Raw genomic sequence first — 24,741 nt, forward strand, 5'->3', positions numbered from 1 at the left:
TTACAAACACAGCTATGCCTGTGACTGCAATGCACTACCATGAAAGCATAGCTAGGATTCAAGATCAATAATAAAAGCATAATGAATTAGTGAGATACTCTCCATAAAACACAGATGAACAACGAAAGAACTCAGAAGAGCATATATCTCCAAAGAAATACATATAGGTACATGGTACCCTTCAAAGAAAATCATTAATGTATTTCTTTGGAGATATTAGCTCTTCTGAACTCTTTCGTTGTTCAAATACACTACCATGGCCTCAATACACCTCCGTGCGCATCCTGGGGGGGAACACACAGCAACCCTTACATGTGACGCCAGTCAGTGTCTCACAAACCCCCCTCAGTTCAAAACTGTGGGGTTGAATACTTGTCACCCCACATGGGCGCGTGACAGGGCATCCGCATGACTCTGTGACACCCCCACCCGACACTGTACTGAGAAACCAAAGTAGGGACTGGAACCATCGGTTGACGCAAGCATCCCTCCCCTTTGCATTTCTCCCCCATACTTCGTTACGTGACCAATCACCTCCCCGTTCTCCATTGCAGATGACATGCCCCCTTTTCTGACTGACAGTAGACTTGGGCCAGTTTCGGGTAGCCTCGACCCGGTTTATTTGGGGTTCACTAACCCCGCATCCCGTAACCTAAGTACATGCCTTCGGGCCCTTGGTACTGTTTCCTCCGTACCCTTACCCATGCCTCGGTGACTACGTCCCGCCAAAATGCCGAGGTCCGCCAAGGCAACTCAAGGCATACATCCATACCACATCGCAACCGAACTGAAGCTTCCCGATGCTGCTGTCTAGCGAAAATGCTATCCATTTTACCTAGTATCCTCCGCGACCACACGCTCCCGGTTTCTCCAGGCTTTCTTTGTATTCACGCATTTCTGCGTGGGTTCCTAGAACTGGACTGTCCTGATCTAACCAGGAGACCTTTCCAGCTCAGGGTTTGGTGGGGTCTCCTCGACTTTTCCTGCCAATGACTCTAGGGGAAGCCTATCGGAGTTACAGTCTGTCCCTAGGTTGGCCACCCCTATGCCAGGTATCCCTGACTCAGAATCTTCAGGTCCTGCGCCCCGAATAGCATTTACCTTGGGAGGGTTAACCCTGGTCTCCCACAGGGACCAGAACAGGGGCAAGTCTCTTCCCAACTCAATCCCATATGGAAGGGTCTTCACCACTCCACCACGTTTTATGTCCCCACATGGTGTGGAAAAATTAACCTCTGCGGTCAGGTACTTCCGAATTTCCCCATGGATACCCATCACCTCCACTTTCCATCCTTTTGGGGTTGTCCCCGGCAACAAGGGACCCATGGACCAAAGTCACTATGCTCCCCAAGTCCAGGAGAGCGTCCGTTTGGCACCCGTTGACGAGTACCCGACACAGCTGCGGATTGCCACCGGCAGTGCCCGTAGTGGCGGTACAGACTGGCTGGGCATACATAGACACACGACAAGTATACCTGCAGTCCATGGGTTCAGATGTCAGAGGATAGTTGACTGCTACATGTCCCGGCCCTTGACAAAGACCAATACTCACTTTTATTCTGCGATGCAATCACAGCTACACCTGTGACTACAATGCACTCCCATGACCTCAATACGCCTTTGTGTGCTTCCTAGGGGGAACACACAGTGACCTTTACATGTGACCCCAGTCACTGCCTCACTATACAGGGTGGGCCATTTTTATGGATACACCTAAATAAAATGGGAATGGTTGGTGATATCAACTTCCTGTTTGTGGCATATTAGTAAATGGGAGGGGGGAACTTTTCAGGATGGGTGGTGAACATGGCAGCCATTTTGAAGTCTGCCATTTTGGATCCAACTTTATTTTTCCAATGGGAAGCGAGTCATGTGACACATCAATCTTATTAAGAATTTCACAAGAAAAACAATGGTGTGCTTGGTTTTAACATAGTTTTATTCTTTCATGAGTTATTTACAAGTTTATGACCACTTATAAAATGTGTTCAAAGTGCTGCCCATTGTGTTGTATTGTCAATGCAACCCTCTTATCCCATTCTTGACACACTGATAGCAACACCGCAGAAGAAATGCCAGCACAGGCTTCCAGTATCTGTTGTTTCAGATGCTGCACATCTCGTATCTTCACAGCATAGACAATTGCCTTCAGATGACCCCAAAGATCAAAGTCTAAGGGGATCAGTTTGGGAGACCTTGGTGGCCATTCAACTGACCCACAACAACCAATCCACTTTCCAGGAAACTGTTCATGTAGGAATGCTCGGACCTGACACCCATAATTGATGGTATGGTGTGATATATGGGGTACAAAGATAGTGGGACCATTCTTCATCAATGGAAACATCAATGCCGCTGGATATCTGAAATTGCTACATGCTGATGTGTTGCCCTCTTTATGCACTGAATATGGCACATTCCCTGCGTTTTTCCAGCAAGATGGTGCACCACCACATTATGGGTGTCAGGTCCGAGCATTCCTACAAGGAATCTGACCCCCTTAGACTAGCATTTCTTCCCATTGGAAAAAATAAAGTTGGATCCAAAATGGCCGACCTCAAAATGGCCGCCACGGTTACCACCCATCTAGAAAAGTCTCCCCCCTCCCATATACTGATGTGCCACAAACAGGAAGTTGATATCACCAAATATTCCCATTGTATTTAGGTGTATCCATATAAATGGCCCGCCTTGTGTATATCTAATATATAAGGCTATGTGCACACGTTGCAGATTCACCTGCGGGTTTTTCTGCGCGGATCCGCAGGTAAAACCGCAGGTAAAGTGACCTGCGGTTTGCCTGCGGTTTAGCCTGCGGTTTAACAGCTCTACTATGTTAAAGGTGTGAAACCGCTGCGGAAACCGCCCAAACAATTGACATGCTGCAGTTTGTAAACCGCAGCAAAACCGCATGGAAAAATCTGCAGCGTGAACACAGCGGTTTTGAAAAGCCATAGGGTTACATGGTACTGTACCATGTCTGCGGAACTGCTGCGTTTCTGCAGGGCCAAAACCGCTGCAGAAACGCAGCAGAATCCGCAACGTGTGCACACAGCCTAAAGCTCAATGTGGGTGTGTATGTGTGTATGTCCGGGATTGGCATCCGCACTGTCGCAGCTACAGCCACAAAATTTGGCACAGTCACACGTCTGGACCCCAAGAGTGTCATAGGCTATGTTGTGAGGCGAAATTTTAACCCCGCGCGTTCCAATTCATAACACAATTTTGCCCCTATCTACATAATGGGGAAAAAGTGAAAGGAAAAGTGTTGGAGGCAAATTGACAGCTGCCAGATGTGAACAAGGGGGACGTAAAGAATGAGAGCGATGGCGCCACAGAGTATATACCGTACAGTTGCTAAGGTGGGGCCCTGACATGGGATACTCACCACACACGGGGATATGAACACACACACAAAATGCGCCACACACTACCACGTGCTTCAACACATATACCACCCTCAGCACACATTTCACCACACATACACCAACCTCGCCACATAAAGGTCAAAACACAAAAGTCGCCACTCAAAACTCGCCACCCTGTCCCAGAGCTGTTTAACAGATGAAAAATGAGCTGTGATTAGTTGCTATCAGCAACAGTTTTCTTTGTAGACAGTTGTGGTTACTGAGGCCTATTATTCTTATCATTTCTATGTTGTTATCGTCTATTAGATACACGGCTCAGCAGTCAGTATCACACAGAATAGGATTAGATATACGGCTCAGCAGTCAGTATCACACAGGATAGGGTTAGATACACGGCCACAGGATAGGATTAGCTACATGGCTCAGCAGTCAGTATCACACAGGATAGGGTTAGATACACGGCTCAGCAGTAAGTAACACACATGATAAGATTAGATACATGGCTCAGCAGTCAGTATCACACAGGATAGGATTAGATACATGGCTCAGCAGTCAGTATCACAAAGGATAGGATTAGGTACACGGCTCAGCAGTCAGTAACACACATGATAGGATTAGATACATGGCTCAGCAGTCAGTATCACACAGAAGAGGATTAGATACACAGCTCAGCAGTCAGTATCACACATGATAGGATTAGATACATGGCTCAGCAGTCAGTATCACAAAGGATAGGATTAGGTACACGGCTCAGCAGTCAGTAACACACATGATAGGATTAGATACACTGCTCAGCAGTCAGTATCACACAGGAGAGGATTAGATATACGGCTCAGCAGTCAGTATCACACAGAATAGGATTAGATACACGGCTCAGCAGTTAGTATCACACAGGATAAGGTTAGATACACGGCCACAGGATAGGATTAGCTACATGGCTCAGCAGTCAGTATCACACAGGATAGGGTTAGATACACGGCTCAGCAGTAAGTAACACACATGATAAGATTAGATACATGGCTCAGCAGTCAGTATCACACAGGATAGGATTAGATACATGGCTCAGCAGTCAGTATCACAAAGGATAGGATTAGGTACACGGCTCAGCAGTCAGTAACACACATGATAGGATTAGATACATGGCTCAGCAGTCAGTATCACACAGAAGAGGATTAGATACACAGCTCAGCAGTCAGTATCACACATGATAGGATTAGATACATGGCTCAGCAGTCAGTATCACAAAGGATAGGATTAGGTACACGGCTCAGCAGTCAGTAACACACATGATAGGATTAGATACACTGCTCAGCAGTCAGTATCACACAGGAGAGGATTAGATACACGGCTGAGCAGTCAGTAACACATGATAGGATTAGATACACAGCTCAGCAGAAAGTATCACACAGGAGAGGATACTTGGGTAATCGTTTAGTTAATTTGTGTTGCAAATCTGTAGTGTTGAATATATGATGTGAAATGTTTTTATGTGCAATATAATCATTATAATTTGTTATAACTAACCACAGTTGGTTACTATACCCAGGCAACTCCGGGCTCTTCAGCTAGTGTATATATAGATATATATACACATATATATACTGTATATATTGCCTAAAACACAAAGGAAATGTGTCATCTTTAACACTTTTATCAATCATTTCATCTTCAACTTGCTTAACTCTTCACAATAATAGTAATTTTGACCATGGGTGCCCAAACTTAACTTTTACATGCCGCTGTAAGTATTTGCATCAGTTATATTGTGGTGTACCATTTATAAACTAATGCCCAGTTTTATCATAATGTTTGTGTCAGAATTCTTTTTCATCCTCTTAGCGTTTTCACAACAGTTTATGGGCAGCTCTGCCAAAATGTGCGGAGATGGGGAGGAGCAGGGGTGGAATGGGACATGGCAACGCCCACACAACAAATTCATCAAAAGTGGCGGTGTTCCTTATATCAGAAATGTTTCTACACTGATAAGATGCATTCATTAAGTAGTGTTTTTCTCTTAATAAATTAGACATGTCTTATTCCTGCACGTCTCTCAATAAGACTGTCGTACAAACTCCAGTATTAATGAATTGGGGACTATGTGCTAGAAAAGTAAAAGCTTGGACTGGTAGCTCTGCAATTGTCAGTGCATGTTAGGAGTTGTAGCTTTACAACAACTGGATAGTCAATGATTGGAGACAACTGGCTTTGTCCGGCCTTAGGATACAAGTTTTCAGTCACTCTATGTGACTGCACACTTGTAAATTCTCACAGCATGCAGTGTGTGCTTGAGGATTTTCAAGTGCTGGCACCAGGAGCGGGCAGGGACATGAACAAAAGTATGTGATTTGTGTGCATGAGGTCACAAGCTCTCTAGACGTTAGCGGCCTCTCTCAATACAGTGAAGATTCACTGTCTGCAGTCACATTGAGTGATTGCAGATTTGAACCCCAAGGCTGGGAAACCCCTTTGACATATGTTTTATGTAGATCCGCACCCTTGCTTTGTACATAATCACTTATGTCTTAATTATTCATGTCTTTATTTTTATCTCCATGAAAAGTCCAACCTTCCTTCTCCAGTAAAAGATAACTTGAGTTTGCCAGTAACAATTATGAAATGATATTGTAACTTGTATTTTTACCTTTAAACCTTCTTTTTTTTCTGTCTTTGAGTACAGGTGGCAGAAGTTGTGTTTCCCGCAGCTGAAAACATTGTGGTGGACCTCATGAAAATACTCAACTTAGATGCCAAGGAAGTTACAGTGAGGACCTTGTCGGCACAAGGGGAATCTGAAGACTCCTGCACTGCTCTCATTCCATCAGATTTACTGATGACTCCAGCCCAACAACATCCAAGGACTATGTCCAAAGGCAAGCCATTAGCTCGTGCTGGTATGCCAGATACCAAAGATGAACATGTGTGTTCACACAGAAAACTGGATGATGCTTGGGACCATTCCCATTTGGTTTCTCCCATTCATGGGCATACATTGGAACCCCCACTATCAAATTTTCATAGTCCAGGTCATGGTAGAAGATCTCCATCTCCTCAGCGGATACTTCCACAACCTCAAGGTGCACCCATATCGAACACAATGGCCAAAGCAATGGCGAGAGAAGCTGCGCAAAGAGTTGCAGAGAGTAGCAGGGTAAAGTATGCATTATCTTCAGTGATTTTCGTTTAGGTTTTTATTTTTGCGTTACTTACTCTACAAATTTTCTATCTCTGTACATAGAGAGTTTAACAATTCTTGTATTACAGTGCACTGAGCATGTGGAATATATGGAATAAGGCAGTGTGAAAGAATGCAGAAATGAGGAAACTCCATCTCCACGAAAAGTGATTCTTTTTATTCACATAAAATACTTGGAGGACATATGGAGTCAGCAAAATGGTTTTACATGACACGTGGTATTAACGCGCTTCATATATCTACGCATCCTTAATCATGAACATTCGTGTGAACAAAAAGAATCACCGTTTGTGGAGCTGGATTTTCCTCATTTCTGCATTCTCCATGCCTTGACAAGGAGTTTCCATGCTCAAAATACCCTCAAGAGGCAGATCATGGTGAGCTGGATTTTAATTTCACAGTGTTGAAAGATCTATCTATTTATATACTTGCCTGTAATGTTTTCAATTCCTGTTCTGTCCAGATGTCACCGTATCCCAGAATTCCAAGCGGAGGAAGTTCACCGACTGCCATATTGGGACACCCAAGTGATGGGTGTCTCAATATGGAAACTGCTGCTGGTACCTACCTTTTACGTGGTACCACCAGCGGAACACCGTTGCACCAGACACACACAAACACTCTATATGCCGTACGCACCACACACTCAAAGTCACACTCATACACTCACTCTCACTCATACACTTACACACATACACTTACACACTCTCACACTCATACAATCAAACTCACGCAGCCTCTTGCGTGTTACCACCAGCGGAACACCGTCACTCTGTGCCTGCGCGAATTCCACGCAGGCGCAGTGAATCATTCGGCTGATCCCGGTGGCAGATGCGTGACATGTCTACAGGTAGAGGAAGCCGGTCACATTGAAGGGGTTTTCCCATGAACGAAAGTTCATTTTAAAAATTGTCTGTGTCTGACCATGTACAGAGCATACCACATCTCCTGGGCAGGGGAGGAAGCAAAAGACAATACTGACATTACAGCAGGGGATCACAGAGGATTCATTTTGTGAGATAAAATATTTCACTGACTGTTTTTAAACAATATTTTACCTCATAAAATGTATCCTCTGCGATCTCCTGCTGTAATGTCAGTATTATCTTTTGCTTCCTCAGCTGCCCAGGAGCTGTGGTATATTCTGTACATGGTCAGTCATAGACAATTTTTTAAATGAACGTTCGTTTGTTGGAAAACCCCTTTAAATAGAAATTCCTCCTGACATGCTGCGCACTGACTGTTTAGTGATGGGGTACACAGGTCAAACAAGAGATGTCATGAGAAGACGGCAGATGAGGGAGAGAGAAAGCACACAGGGGTGAGACAGACATAGCACAGGGGGAGACAGCTCAACCGGGACAGCACATGAGGGAAGAACACAGCACAGGAAGGAGACAGCAGACAATAGCACATGGGGTAGACAGGTCAAAGAAGAGAGCACAGATGGGAGAAGTCAGCACATGGGGAAAGAGAGTGGATAGATGGGTGAGCACATGGGGGGAGAGATTCTCAACACTGCAAAGCCTGCCCCCATCGTGACATTACCACCCTCCTGATGCGATAGCCTCCATCTAGTGTTACTATAAGTGATGTAATCCAACGTTATTCAGGTTCATCATTTAGATGTCCGTGCCAATCGGTGTGAGCACGGACTTCGAATGTACAAGCTGGCTGCAGCTCTTCTGAACTGAGCGTGACAGCTTCATATATTTCTACAGTATGAAGCTGTCTCGTTCGGGTCTGGAGACTCGCAGCCAGTCCGTGCATTACGTTCTGAACTCAGACTAATTTGCACTGACATCTGAATGAGCCTTTACTGTTACATATGCTCTTAGTTTATATTCCGTTTCACCCACCTCAGAATGAGAAGAGGAACCTGTTCTGTGAGAGGAGTAATGCAGTACATGATAACTCGGATGAAGAAGAGGATGGCTATGATTCTCCGCACATTAAAAGAAAAGGAGCTTCTGTTGATGAGTTCCTAAAAGGCTCAGAGCTCGGGAAGCAGGTAATTTCGGAAGTGTGAAAAGACCACAAAATACTGAAAAAAGAACAAGGCATCTAGTATTTCCGGTAAAACAACAATGCCGATTGACTGCAGGCCAGGTTTAAACGTAATTCGATGTATATCCCTAATGAATAAACATACTGATCTTATAGTTGCTAAACCATAGACAAGATCAAATAGTGTCTTACACAAAAATATTAAAAAAATAGATTTTTATTGAAAAATATCATTAAAATTCATACAAGAAAAATTTATAAATTGGTGCCTCAAACCAGACAGCATGGAGGAGTCAGATTGAGGGGAACAACCACACTTCACAAGGATCAGGGCTTCATGCGTTATGCACATATTACTAAAAAATAATTTTTTTATGTTCAAAATATTACACAAAATATGCTGAATAGACTAATAGAGCTCTGAATATACAGTCAATGACTCAAAATGCTAGAATAATTAGCAAAAGGTGCAAATGCAAAATTCACAGTATAGTAGTAACCTCCATATGACCAGAGCCGACTATCTGAGACATATCATGCATCTCTAGCCTTCAAAAGAGAGCCCATGCAGCACTCAATCTAGCTGCATAGCCACAAAAGAGTGAAAAAAACCCCAGGAAGAAGCACTTGCCGTGCGAAACGCGTGTCGGGGTCTGGAGGATCAGCTTGTCACTAGACAGTTCATTCGGTGGGGACCACCATCTCGGGTAGGAGCAATTGAAATGGGATTTTTCACTCTTTTGTGGCTATGCAGCTAGATTGAGTGCTGCATGGGCTCTCTTTTGGAGGCTAGAGGTGCATGATATGTCTCAGATAGTGGCTCTGGTCATATGGAGGTTACTAATATACTGTGAATTTTGCATTTGCACCTTTTGCCAATTATTCTAGCATTTTGCGTCATTGACTGTGTATTCAGAGCTCTATTAGTCTATTCAACATATTTTGTGCAATATTTTGAACATAAAAAAATTATTTTTTGGTAATATGTGCATAAAGCATGAAGCCCTGATCCTTGTGAAGTGTGGTTGTTCCCCTCAATCTAACTCCTCCATGCTGTCTGGTTTGAGGCACCAATGTATAAATTTTTCTTGTATGAATTTTAATGATATTTTTCAATAAAAATCTATTTTTTAATATTTTTGTGTAAGACACTATTTGATCTTGTCTATGGTTTAGCAACAATGGGATCAGTATGTTTATTCATTATGTGTAGTGTTACCCATCCTACATTCTAGGAAATGGGTTTGGGTTGTATGTTTATCAAGATCCCTAATGAGTAGACGTATCTGACATTGCTTTTAATGTTATTTTAATTTGATTATTCAATAAGCTTCCTATATATGGAAATAACAGTCAGATGTACCTGCTGCTGCTCCAGCACTCCACTGCTGTGCCCATTCTTCAATGATAAGACTTCAACGATGATGTCACAGTGGCATCACTTTATCACTGCAGCCAGTCACCAGACTCAGCATTTCGGGGCAATCTACATCAGCATCACCAATGATCACAGTGATTAGCTACAGCAGTTATGTAATGTTAAAGTGACGTCACTGCTGGACGGTCCTGATCATTCTCAGGTCATCTCTGTCACCAATATTTTACAGTTTAGCTTAAAAATCTCAAAGCAAAAATCATGTTATATACAGTATGTTGCATATACAAATTGCTAGAATAAGCTATCGCTTTTTGATCAGTGGCGTTGTAACCTCTTGAACCCCCATCAATTCTGAAAATAAAGGGGCTGAATTCATGTGACTGGAGCTATGCTGCATAGCATATTCGGTATTATATTCATGCACAGTGGAGCATGTGGCTATATAACACTGCTGCCCTTTTATCCTCAGATTACTACCAGTGGTATAACACCAATGGGGCAGGCCATGCAGCCACTATGGGGCCAGTGCCAGCGCTGGCACCAGGCTCCCAGCCTGTTATCGCAAGTTCAACTGTATCGGCATCCTGGATTCAGATACAGTTGAAAGCTATGATGAAAGAGAGAGCGATTCTCTCCCTACCCCATCATTCTCCCTTGGCATGTTAGAGCTTGACGTCTCAGCACAGCTCGCACAATCATGTTACTATATCAAGCCTGCTGTGCTGAGCAGTGAAGACAACCCTTCAGTACGCTTGGTGCAGAGAGTGGAGCAGTGGGGAAATGAGGAGGAGAGGTTAATATTGTATTATTATTTATTTTTAAATCAGTGAGTACATTGTGATGACCACAATATTGTATGGAGGACTATAGGGGGTGCATTATACTATATGGACGATTATATGGGGTGCATTTTACTATGCGGAGGACTATAGGGGGTGCATTACACTATATGGAGGACTATGGCGGGCTATAAGGGTTTCATTATACTATATGGAGGGCTATGGGGAGTGTGTTATACTATATGGAAGACTATGAGGAGTGTATTATGCTATATGGAGGACTATGAGGAGCACACTATGCTATATAGATTACTGGAGAGTGCATTATACTATATGGAGAGCTATGGGGGTACATTATACTGTATGGAGGAGTATGAGGGGTGCATTATACTATATGATAAAAATTACTTTGTAAGGGCTGCAAAGTTGTGAGATATGCTTTTTTGTGACCCCCCCCTAAAAAAAATGGTATTTTTTAGGGGGCAAGGAGCAATTAGAACTTCCTCTATTGGATCCCTTTGATTTCTATGTATGGCCATTATTACTACTGGTAAATTTACACAACAATAATGTATCAGATAGGAATGCTGATTATACAGTTCTCCTACACATAAGTGAATCTTTAGTTTGACATCTCTCATTGCACTGTAGTGTTTGTCTTGAGCAAACAGTCAGATTCCTGATTGATGTCTTCTTTAAAATGTAGAATCATTCTGAGGGCCACAAATACAGTTCATTGAGATGTAATAAGTAAAACATCTGCCCCTTTTCATCTGTCTGTTAAAACATTTATTGAAGATAAGCAACTGGGAAAAGGAAACCTAATCTGTGGCAAATTATTCTGGTAATAATTGTGTAATTTAATTAGGAATATGTAACATTTGTCAGGATTTTAACTAGTGATTAGTCACTGCATCATGATGAACTGGAAGCAGTAATGATTAGTCTGACAATCACATTTACAGACCACAGTAGGGAGACATTAGAAGGCATTTATACACTTGTTTCTGGGAAGAAGCTTTAATATTTTAGGTTCCTATCAACAGATGCCTCTCACTGAAACTAAGATATTGGAACCTACATTAAAAGGCAAAGCAAGAAAACGCAAATGTTATGTGAAAGTGACACATTGTGTACAGATGAGAGGAATTCAATTTTATGAGAAAGTCCACTATACCCCTTCATCGAAGCTTGTTGGCTTCGTAAATGTAACTGATATTTTTCTCGTTGATTTAAAATAGATAATTAGATTTTTAGTTTAGGTACTTGGTGAGGATGTTGCTGTACACAACAGCCCATCTTTCCAAAAAGAACAGCACTGTAAACAGGGCCGGTTGTACACAAAATGGTGCCCCAGGCAGAAGTTTAATATGGGGCCACAAATGTTCACATGTCGCACCATCACCCAAGGACGTTTTGGTTGCCTTTACATGTGCTGAGTTCAGGTCGTTAAACAAGCGGGATCGACAATATTGAAGTTGTCGCTTGTTTCCCGTTCCCTTTACACACAATGACAAAGAATAATGGGAACAGAGTGATCACTAATAGATCAGTCTGTCTCCATACAATATCATGTTATCAGCAGCACATCTGCAGTTTTCATCCTTTTGGGAGGGGCTGGAGAGGATCCAGCTGTCATGGTGCACATTGGCACAAATGACAAAGTTAGAGGTAGGTGGAAGGTCCTTAAAGATGATTTCAGGGAATTAGGCTGTAAGCTTAAAGCAAGGACCTCCAAGGTGGTATTTTCGGAAATACTTCCTGTACCACATGCCACGCCAGAGAGGCAACGGGAGATTAGGGAGGTTAATAAGTGGCTCAGGAATTGGTGTAGGAAGGAGGGGTTTGGGTTCCTGCAGAACTGGGCCGACTTCTCAGTTGGCTACAGGTTCTACGCTAGGGACGGGCTGCACCTCAATGGGGAGGGTGCCGCTGTGCTGGGGGAGAAAATGGCTAGAAGGTTGGAGGAGTGTTTAAACTAGGGACGGGGGGGAGGGTATTCCTTTTATAGGAGGGGAAGACAGTGCAGATAGAGACCTGGGCACAAATAATGACATTGGGGGTGGAGGTGGCATGGGGGTGGGGTTAGAACAGTTAATAATTTAAGAAAGAATAGAGGTACAGAGAGATACATAAAGTGCATGTATACTAATGCCAGAAGTCTCGCCAACAAAATGGAGGAATTGGAGTTAATGTTGTTGGAACATAATTATGACATGGTGGGGATATCTGAGACATGGCTGGACGAGAGCCATGACTGGGCTGTTAATTTACAGGGCTATAGTCTGTTCAGAAATGACCGAACAAATAAGCGAGGGGGAGGCCTGTGTTTATATGTAAAATCATCCTTAAAACCCATCCTTCGTGATAATATATATGAATCTAATGAAAATGTAGAGTCCCTGTGGGTAGAGATAAGGGGAGGGGAGAAAAATAATAAATTACTGATAGGGGTTTGTTATAAATCTCCAAAAATAATGGAAGCTACAGAGAATATCCTCATAAAGCAAATAGATGAAGCAGCGACTCAAGGAGAAGTCATTATTATGGGGGACTTCAACTACCCTGAAATACATTGGGGAACCGAAACCTGCAGTTCCAGCAAGGGTAATAGGTTTCTGACAACGATGAGAGACAATTACCTTTCACAACTGGTTCAGGACCCAACAAGAGGGGGGGCACTGCTAGACCTAATATTAACCAACAGGCCAGACCGCATATCAAATGTAAGGGTTGAGGGTCACTTGGGTAATAGTGATCACAAATTAATAAGTTTTCATGTATCCTTTAATAAGATGTGTATTAGAGGGGTTACAAGGACACTAAACTTCAGGAAGGCAAATTTCCAACGGATGAGAGATGATCTTGGTGCAATTAACTGGGACGATATCCTGAGACATAAAAATACACGAAGAAAATGGGAGACGTTTATTAGCATCCTGAATAGGACCTGTGCACAATATATACCGTATGGGAAAAAACATGCGAGAAATAGGAGGAAACCACTATGGCTAAATAGAGCTGTAAGGGGCGCAATAAGAGATAAAAATAAAGCATTTAGAGAATTAAAGCAAGTAGGTAGTGATGAGGCATTAAATAAATACAGAAGATTAAATAAATTCTGTAAAAAGCAAATCAAGACAGCAAAGATTGAGACAGAGAGACTCATTGCCAGAGAAAGTAAAAATAATCCCAAAATATTCTTTAACTACATAAATAGTAAGAAGCTAAAAAATGATAGTGTTGGTCCCCTTAAAAATAGTCTGGGTGAAATGGTGGATGAGGATGAGGAAAAAGCCAATATGCTAAGTGACTTTTTTTCAACAGTATTTACACAAGAAAATCCCATGACGGATAACATGATCAGGGATAAAAATTCTCCATTAAATGTCACCTGCTTAACCCAGCAGGAAGTACGGCGGCGTCTACAAATCACTAAAATTGACAAATCCCCGGGCCCAGATGGGATACACCCCCGAGTACTGCAGGAATTAAGCACAGTCATAGATAGACCACTATTTTTAATCTTTAAAGATTCCATAATAACAGGGTCTGTACCACAGGACTGGCGTATAGCAAATGTGGTGCCAATATTCAAAAAGGGGACAAAAACTGAACTTGGAAATTATAGGCCAGTAAGTTTAACCTCAACTGTGGGTAAAATCCTGGAGGGTTTTCTAAGAGATACTATACTGGAGTATCTGGAGAAGAATAACCTTATGACCCAATATCAACATGGGTTTACAAGAGACCGTTCCTGTCAGACTAATCTGATAAGCTTTTATGAAGGGGTAAGTTCCGGACTGGACCAAGGGAATGCAGTGGATGTGGTGTACATGGACTTTTCAAAAGCTTTTGATACGGTGCCACACAAAAGGTTGATACATAAAATGAGAACAATGGGGATAGGGGAAAATATGTGTAGGTGGGTTAAGAGCTGGCTCAGGGATAGGAAACAAAGGGTGGTTATTAATGGAGCACACTCGGACTGGGTCACGGTTAGCAGTGGGGTACCACAGGGGTCAGTTTTGGGCCCGCTTCTTTTTAACATATTTATTAATGACCTTGTAGGGGGCATAGAGAGTAGACTTTCAATATTTGCAGATGACGCTAAACTCTGCAGGGTAATTAATACAGAGGAGGACAATTTTATATTACAGGAGGATTTATGTAAACTAGAAGCTTGGGCTGATAAATGGCAAATGAGCTTTAATGGGGATAAATGTAAGGTCATGCACTTGGGTAGAACGAACAAGTTGTATAATTATGTGCTTAATTGTAAAACACTGGGCAAAACAGTCACTGAAAAAGACCTGGGTGTATGGGTGGACGACAAACTCACATTTAGTGGCCAGAGTCAAGCAGCTGCTGCAAAGGCAAATAAAATAATGGGATGCATTAGAAGAGGCATAGATGCTCATGAGGAGAACATAATTTTACCTCTATATAAGTCACTAGTGCGACCACACTTAGAATACTGTGTACAGTTCTGGTCTCCGGTGCATAAGAAAGACATAGCTGAACTGGAGCGGGTGCAGAGAAGAGCGACCAAGGTTATTAGGGAACTAGGGGGTCTGCAATACCAAGACAGGTTATTACACTTGGGGTTATTTAGTTTGGAGAATCGAAGGCTTAGGGGTGATCTTATTACAATGTATAAATATATGTGGGGACAATACAAAGACCTTTCTAATGATCTTTTTACTCTTAGACCTGTGACGGGGACAAGGGGGCATCCTCTACGTCTGGAGGAAAGAAGGTTTAAGCATACTCACAGATGCGGATTCTTTACTGTAAGAGCAGTGAGACTATGGAACTCTCTGCCATATGATGTTGTAATGAGTGATTCACTACTAAAATTTAAGAAGGGACTGGATGCCTTTCTTGAAAAGTATAATATTACAGGGTATATACACTAGTCTCCTTAATATTGCGTTGATCCAGGGAGCTAGTCTGATTGCCGTATGTGGAGTCGGGAAGGAATTTTTTTCCCCAATGTGAAGCTTACTGTTGCCACATGGGTTTTTTTTGCCTTCCTCTGGATTAACATGTTAGGGCAAGTTAGGATAGGATATGGGTTGAACTAGATGGACTTAAAGTCTCCCTTCAACCTTAATAACTATGTTACTATGTTACTATGTTAGATGTGCTGCTGAGAATGATGATTTTTGTTACAGCATAAACAATGCAATCACCAATTGAATAGGCAACATTTTGTTTGTTTAGTTTAATGCACCCCATAGTCCTCCACATAGTATGCTTTCCATAGTCCTCCATATTGTATAATGCACCTCCCAGAGTTCTCTATATAGTATAATGCACACCTCATAGTCCTACATATATTATAATGAACTTACCATAGTCCTCCATATAGTATAATGTGCCCCATAGTCCTTCCTATAAAATACTGCACACCACATAGTCCTCCATATATTGTGTCCCATAATCCTCCATATAGTATAATGTGCCCCATATTCCGTCATATAATGTAATGCACACCACATAGTCCTCCATATAGTATAATGTGCCCCATAGTCCTCCATATATTATAATACACTGTCCATAGACCTCCATATAGTATAATACACTCCCCTTAGTCTTTCATATAGTATAATGCAACGCATAGTCCTCCATACAGTATAATGCACCCCATAGTCCTTGATAGAGTATAATGCAGCCCCCATATAGTACATATAGTATAATGCACCCCATTGTCCTACAGTATTATGACCACCACCCCACAATGTACTCACTGATTTTTAAAAATAAATACAATACTCACCTTTCCCTGATCCCCTGCTGCTTCAGTCTCCACATAGCGTTTCCTCATCAGCTCCACTATCTGTTTTCCACAGCGCATTCCCTTAACAGGTCAACTGCCTGACACAGTGTGGCTCGATGAAGTAACGTCATCGCGCCCCTTTTGCTGAGACGTCAGATGCAGAGGAGGAATGATGGGAGAGGGAGCGTCGGCTCCAGGATGTTTATACAGTTGAATGTGCGATGTCGGGCGTGGCCGACTCTGGCACGGGCCCCATAGCGGCACACCATTGGTTGGCGGCCCCTGGGCAAATGCTCAGTTTGCTCCACCCTAAAGCCGGCCCTGATTGTAAAGCAGAGGGAAAACACAGATCAGAAGTCTAAGTCTCTGATGAAGCAGGAGGTGAATTTCAAATTACTTCCATGTTTCAGCTATTGTCTGTGTCTGCAACTTAGCAGAAGGCGTGATGTCGAGGTGAACAAACTCTCTGGTGCAGTGGCATACATAGAAATCACAGGGTCCCATAACAAAAGTTTTAATTGAACCCACCCCACAAAAAAATAAAATAAATATTTATTTGGTGGAGTTATAGCTCCCAACTTTTATAGCCCAGTAGAAGGTCATATATTGTGACAGATACACAGTAATTATCTGCCTATTATGTTACTCCGTCAGTGTTCTTACCAACGATATCCCTTTATAGCAATTATAGAATATGATGCTTCCAAAAATGCCCTCACCCACATACACTCTGAGTATGGTATTCCCACAATGAATCTCCTTCCCACAGTTTCACCCATATGTACAGTATGAATACTCCACAGTGCCTTAAGCAAAGTCTGATGACCCTACAGTGCCACTAATACAGTATAATACATAATACCCCAACACCATGATGCCCCAAAGTACCACACAGAATGATATCCCCATAGTCTACCAACACAAACACACACAGTGTCATGGCCTCCACTCAGTATGATGGTCTTCAATGAATATAATGGCCCCCACAGCACCCTACTCAGTATGAAGGCATTCACAGCCCCTTACACAGTATAATGGCCCCCACAGACCTTCACACAATATAATGACCCCCTCATCTCCTCATACAGTATAATGGCCCCGACAAATCGCCACTCAGTATGATGGCCCCACAGTTCAACACTAAGTATAATGGCCCCTCACAAAGTATAATGGCTCCCAAAGCCCCTCACACAGTATAAGGATAACCATAGCCCCCTACACAAAATGAGAACCCCCACAGCGCACCATTCTACTGGTATGAGGCCCCCACTCAGTATGGGAGTCCCTAACTCAGAAGGGTAGTCCCTAACTCAGTCTGGGGGTCCTCCCTTTCCCCCCATTCCCACATATTCAGTATAATGGCCCCTTATAGCCCACAGATTCAGTATGAAGGCCCATACCAGTCCCACACTGAGTATAATGGCCCACTCAGTATGAGGGCATAGAGTGAAACAATAGTTATTAATGACAAGCATTACCCAGAGGGTACATATAATTTACAGTCCCACAACTGGGTATCTTCTTTCAAGTATATAACTGTCGTTTCAGGTATCTTTTCATAATAAGCTGTCGTGTGTACATGAGGAATAACAGTTTGTGGCATTTATGTGACTTATATCCTGCATGTTTCACCAGTTTTTCCCTCTGTTAACTCTATCTCTGATTTTCAGTTGTCTCTGAGCTAATGGGTGGAAACTAGCTGTTATGATGTCACTTATAAAGAAGACACGCACAGAAATTCCTTTTTTTTCTTTGTCTGCAGCACACAGAAGCAGATTCAGTATGGAACACTTGTACAGCAGTACTGAGCTGTTAGGCTGTGAATCCAGCACTGAAATAAAATTTCTAAAAGTTGCATCACAATCTGCCTGTATCTTACTGGTCTCTCAGTATGCTGAGTGTTTTATAAGTGGAAAAAGAAATTAAGCTCTCTGTTAAGATATACTACAAGGTTTATTTGATTCTCATACACTATTGATATATGCAAAGTTTGTTGAAATGACAGTGGTCATAAATGTACAGTATAAACCTATTAACACAGCCAAATACAGAAGAGTGAGGATAAACCTCTTGATTTCATTAGGTCGTGTTTATAGCATATAAAACTTAACTACAGAATATGCAGTGATTTTTGGCATGAACTCTTGTTATATAATGGTATTACAGAAAATCATTCTCGTTTTGTTTAATTTTCTCCATCTCGGAACTATTACTGCATGCATTGTAACATAGCCATCATAGACATATTCTAAATGTGTTTCTTTCTATTTGATCTGAACAGCCACACTATTGCCCTGGTGATGACTATCATACGGAAAGCAGTAGGGGCTCTGATTTATCAGACATCTTGGAAGAAGACGAGGAGGAACTTTATTCTGAAATGCAGCTAGAGGATGGAGGCCGGAGACGTGTCAGTGTTACTTCCCACAACGCCCTTAAGGTAAGAGGACTTCCAAGCAGTTGGATTCAGTTTCAAAATCTTGGTGAGTTTAACGCTAAGACTTGAAGACTGATAGGTGATTGTCATAAGTACTGTAGGTGACCCCCTTTTATACACTAGTACTCTAGTTAGATAGTGAACACGTATACACAGGTATTGTCATTTGTGTATGTAAATAGCACAGAAGACATACTATGTATACTGTATATTCATAATGTAACTACACCCGTCAGTGAAAAAAAAAAAGTAATTAATAAGTCCATAAGTGGAATAAGTGCAAGTTATGTTATTGGAAGCCACTAAACCCTGTAACATTTCAGGGGACAGCCTTCTTTCCATCTTTTGGACACTGATTCACAAGACTGATATTGTTCACACTGATCTTGATGAGGGGATGTGCTGGAGTCAGTTACTCCTGATTCATAGAGAAGCGCGTTTCTCTTTTTGAATCGAAAGTCTTGTGTGCACCTCTGTGTGCCCCTTGCCAAAATCTTACTCCAGACCCTGCTGGGGTAAGATTTATAGTATGGAGAATGCTGCCGCCCGTCAGGTATTTGATGAGTGGCAGTCGCCATGCCTTCAACCCTCTCCAGCTCTGTCAACTAAGTTGAGCTTGTCAAAAATGGCGTAGAAAGCAAAAAAAAAAAATCACAACATTTTTGGGCAGCCTTGAGTTACATCAACATTATGTGAATTTTCAAAGCTTTTTATGCCAGAATACTGGCATAGATGATTTGATGAGTCAGGCCCTTCATAGTCTTCGTTCATTTACATACAAGTAAGAGATCATTGCACAGAAATCCTCATTGCTTGGCACGTTCATATATGCAGATCAGTAAATTGAATTAAATGTTTTGTACAGTAGAAATTTGCACAGAGAGGTCCCCTCACATGTGAAAACATGGCCTCCCAACCACTACCATTGCATTGGCCCAATAGATGAAGAAAACAGCAAACATGTAAGCAACAACAGCGTACCACACCATCTTTCTCCATGAATGCCAGTTGCACATTCTAAAGATGCAGGAAAGTAGAAATGAATAGAACATAGGAAAAAATAATCTATAGTTACTGACTTTACATACAGTCCTGACTACACTAAAAACCGTGTGCGCACAGAACAGCGCTTCAGTTAAGGAACAGGCGGAGTGATGACACCGCACTCACTGTGTTGTGAGCGTTGGCTGTTCATTGCCCCTGTGCCGTCCCAATCGCTGCAAGGAAAATATAACGTCATTTTGTCACAGCAGCCTGCACTCCCAATGACACTGCAACGCATATTTAAAAAGTTATTTATCTGTAGATTACCACTATGGCTGCAGGTAAACATTGTATTGTTTGCTGACAGGTTCTCATTAAATCCAGTGACTTATAGGCTTGTTGGAGACATTCACATTTTCTTATATCTTTTATGCCATCTGGTCCAGACCAACATAATGACTTCTAGCCACGACTCATCCTCTTCCCTGACTTTACATTGATAGTGCCCAGGAAAGTAATGGAGCCTCGTTCTATGCACCATGCAAAAATAGTGTCCCCATACAATAGCTATGCCCCCTTTTAAGTTCCTTACACAGGAATGCCTTCTTTCTGCCCCCACACAATGGTGAGACTCCCCTTTGTGCCCAAATACAATAGTCATGTTTTCTTTTGCTCCATTCAATGGTAATGTTCACCTTTGTGTCCCCACATAATTATTCACTCTTTGTGCCCCCACATAATGCTAATGCTCCCCTTTGTGACCTCTTGCAGAACTAACGTAGTTTTCCTTTATTCCTCCATAAAATTGTAAAGTAATAAGCCAACATTCAGTAGTAAAAAGCACCCTTGGGCTTCTGTTCCACCATCATTTGCAACTGGAGCAGTGTCTTCAGTTAAGAATAGCACTTCGCTAGGATCTTGGTGCTATCAAGGCAAAGCAACAATGAGAGTATTTAAAAAATGATGACTATGACCGATGATATGTAGAGACTGAAAATACACGAAAAATTGTTACTTTTGTTATTTTTGTGGTCATGTGTTATTTTGTATTCACACACAGGCAGTATACCATGGTCACAATACTTTTGACTTACTTTAGTCAAAATCAATAAGGATTGCAAAATCAATGTTGTATACCAAGACTTTTGATAATATGTGAAAGTATCACAAACCCGATACTGGAAGCCAGATGTGTAGCTAGGAGTCCAGCAAAGAGTGGGGAAACAACATGTGAATGGGCCCCTATCTAAGTAGCCATGTTTACAACTACGATGGCACACCAGATCATAGTGGGTATAGGTGGAACCCAGCAGAAGCCAGAGCTATTACAGAAAAAAATCACTATACAAAGACCGAGACTGATATTTCCACCAAACACAACATAATGGTAGATACCATCCCTGCAGAACATATAGGAGATTACAGTACAGTTACAGATAGTGACTTAAAGCTGACGTTCTTCCTGACAGAGTTGTTCACTTTTCATGACTTTTCCATCTTGCCCAGATCGCCATGCCAACTTCTTTCCTAATACGACTCATCTGCCAAGTTTATAACAAAGTCACATTTGACGTCTCACATTTCCAGTCCCCATCTTGCTGATACCTCAATGCTGAGTCTGTCGCTTGCTCTGTGCACAAAAACAGGGCTCTTAGTGCCCTACAGAGAAATAATGCCTACCACTGTGCGTCTGACATAGTAAAATGCCCTCTTTATGTTCCCTAGAAAATAATAACTTCCTCGGTGAGTGCCCTAGAAAGCAATAGCATCCACATTTTACAGTTAAGATTGACGGTCTCTTCGGGTGGGCTTGGCTGTGTGAGAGGGCCCTGGGCAACCTTCCTCTCTATCCCGCAGCTGCTGCATCACTGCTGGAAACAAAGTTTAGTACATCGACTAGAGTTTTTTATGAAGTTGACATGATGCAGCCAGTATATTAGGCAATGAACCCAGCTATCCGCATAGGTGCAGGTTCTGTTATAGCAGAATTTTGAATTCATACTTAATGAAGTGAGCTGCAGCGCCACCGTGCGGACATGTTAGGAACTGTCTAGTTTTTAAGAGTACAGTGACGATGTTGTTTTTCGATAATAAAAATTGTACTAGACATTTTAACACTAAAAATATGTGCACTTTTCATATGTGTTATTATTTTGTAATTACCTGCTCAAGCTGTAACAGTTTTAGGAAAAAGATATTGAAGTAAAAATTTAGAGTGTCATAAAAAAAAAAAAAGATTATTGATCCATTGCATGTAGTCACAGGTATTATACATAAGCAATGTTTTCCAGGTGAAGTTGAATGTGTGTCTTCGGTTAATTTGCTATGAATGTTTAATATTCAAAAATCTATATTTTGGTGCATGTTGCTATTAGCAGGTTTATTTCCTTGGATTTACCAGCACAGAAGATGATTGCACTTTGTATTATGCACCGTAGGCAGAGACTAGTAAAGAGAAAATGCTTGACAGACGACACTGCCTAATTGTCGCTGTGCTTGTGATCTAATAAATGGGAAGTTTTTGCCTCTAATGCTGCCATGGAAAGCTTTACGACTAGCATTAGTCACTAACCAGTCTCATCCAATGTGTGCTGCATCCAAGCGTCACAATGGCTGTCTGTGTGCAGCATCTACCCTTGCATGGACCTATTCTTACTATAGCATTGATATGCCAAGCTCTCATTGTTTGTACTGATCTTACATTCTCTGACAACAGCTGAGCTCCTAATCATGTCTTTATTTTCACAGATTCCCATTCAGAGCATGAACCTTTCCTTCACAGAGTAAACTTGCATGCCTTATGTTTTCCATTGCCTCTAAAACTAACCCTGTTTTTATTTTCTTCTTTCTCTTCCTCTACTTCTCTTTCCATGTTTTCTTTTTTCTTTGTTTTTCACACTTTTTTGATGCTGTTGTTTTCAACTCTTTGTCGTTGGTCTGTTCTCTTGTGTATTATCTTGTGGAGCGCTCTAAGACTAGTGCCGCTGAGCCTTCTGTAAAGGAGCAGCTGGATTATTCCCCTCAGCATCCTCATTTTAAAAAACTGTTCAGTATTCCTGAAGTGGCAGAGGAAGAAAGCGGAGAACATTCTCAGGTCCTGCACAGAGGAAACTCTGCAGGCATGGCTTATAGAGCAAGAGGAACCATAGGTAGAACTAATAGAGCTCAAAGGGCTAGTTGTCCAGATGGGAGACATCAGAGTTACTCAAAGTGTAGGTTTAATGGGGCCCCTCCATGCTCAGATGATCTGGCATGTCAAGGGAGCAAACTTGGAACTCTCTCCAGGAGCTCAGACAGCGGCTTGGATTGTGGAAGTGAAGAGGAGGAAGCATGTTTTCATTACAGGAAAGGCTGTAACACCATTGCTAGAAATACTACACAGGAGCCGCAAGAAAATCCTGTATGTCCTAGAGACCCAAAGCTAATGCTAACTCGCAGGAAAACCCTCACCAGGCAAAGCAGCGTGGAGGAGGACTTTGATGATATCAGTTCAGGCTTTGTAGATAACAATAATGAGTCCAAGTGGCACAATGAAAACTACAAACCGCTGCCATGTGACAGAGATTTAAATAAAAATGACACCCCATGCCGGAAATCAGATGTATATCAGAAAAACTGTAACACAGCAGATCTAAGGCCTACTCACAGAGACACAGAAAACTTTCTGGTGTGTTAAAGAAAAACCTCCTTTTGCCATCTGCTTGCAAAATCATGTGTGATCGCTTTTTAAAAAAAATGTATTTATATATTTATTTTAATTCCTCTTTTATTATTTTTATGGGCTTCCATCTGGAATATGTTTGCTGATTGCTCATAATATGTTCCGCCTTAGATCTATTAATCAGCAATGCTTCACAGGCTTTTAGGCCAAGCTGTCCTTTTTGTTTGCTTGTAGTTGCGAGAATTTGCTGCCTTTCTGTTTGTCTGTTCATTTAAGAGAAAGCATATTTGCAAAATCTTTATTTTATATTTATTTTAGCTGACAACTGAAACTCAATTTTAACTAAGGGTTAGCTGAAGGATAATTCTTAGTACTAGTGAATTCCAATTACAGCCAACATTACATTTTCTTCTATTCTCGCACTAGACAGTTCAGCTTTTAGATGTCTGTGGTTATCTGTTTGTGGTTTATAAGAGTATGTGCGTTTTTGCTTTTTGACGTTTTCATCCAATCAGCATTATAGGGCTCAAAGTCTTATCACTCTCATTAACTGAAAAAATATAATTGTCTTCCAGTTAAAATACCTTTTATATCCCACAGAAATAAAAGAAATTATGTTATTCACATCTTCAAGATCTGAACCTGTCTCAAAAACTGATCTCCCTCTTACTCCACTTTTAATAAAGAAGTGACAGCGCATGTTTTGCTTTTCATTCATTTATTTTGGCATTCTGAAAACAGCCAACTGAGAAACAAACTTTTCTTTGTTTCTTAGCATCTTTATGAGTTAAGGTTACAACAAGTAATAAAAAAGTGGTTTCATGATTTTTGTTTAATACTCTTAGTTATGATTTTTCATTGTAACTTAATAGTAACTGTTGTATAGGCTTTTTGTAGTAAGTATTAAAGGGGACTGCTATTTTCTCAATACACTGCAGATGTGGGGTTAATCTGCAGGTTAACAGCTGTCTAAAATTGTGCGTGTGGCACACTGGAAGTCAGGCTGCTGGGAGAAAATGACCTTAATTCCTAATGGCAGCCTCGGGCTTTCAGTCATAAAGGTGAAGCTTCAGTCACTGCTTAGTACATAGTAAGCGGTATCTGTAACCACTACCCGGCAGCGACTGATGCACTGCTGAGTTGGCTGTTAGT

General features: G+C 41.8%; 1 protein-coding gene across 18 annotated transcripts in view; it reads left to right on the plus strand.

The window, feature by feature from the left end:
- RIMBP2 (RIMS binding protein 2) overlaps positions 1–24,741 on the plus strand; it is an 813,871-nt gene that overhangs the window by 690,445 nt on the left and 98,685 nt on the right. For 12 of the 18 annotated variants that reach the window (XR_012222753.1, XM_073557052.1, XM_073557055.1 and 9 more), the window contains 4 exons: positions 6,046–6,516; positions 8,426–8,572; positions 18,789–18,947; positions 22,894–23,595. Coding sequence is in view for 17 of the 18 variants with exons in the window: in XM_073557052.1 (XP_073413153.1) it covers positions 6,046–6,516; positions 8,426–8,572; positions 18,789–18,947; positions 22,894–23,595 (1,479 nt within the window). In the remaining variant the exon portion in view is untranslated. The remainder of the gene's footprint in view (positions 1–6,045; positions 6,517–8,425; positions 8,573–18,788; positions 18,948–22,893; positions 23,596–24,741) is intronic. The other 6 variants (XM_073557062.1, XM_073557063.1, XM_073557057.1 and 3 more) reach the window with 1 other exon arrangement.

The sequence above is a fragment of the Dendrobates tinctorius genome, unplaced genomic scaffold (genome assembly GCF_039654945.1).
Source record: "Dendrobates tinctorius isolate UK_male_01 unplaced genomic scaffold, ASM3965494v1 ptg000243l, whole genome shotgun sequence".
Classification (NCBI taxonomy): Eukaryota; Metazoa; Chordata; class Amphibia; order Anura; family Dendrobatidae; genus Dendrobates; species Dendrobates tinctorius.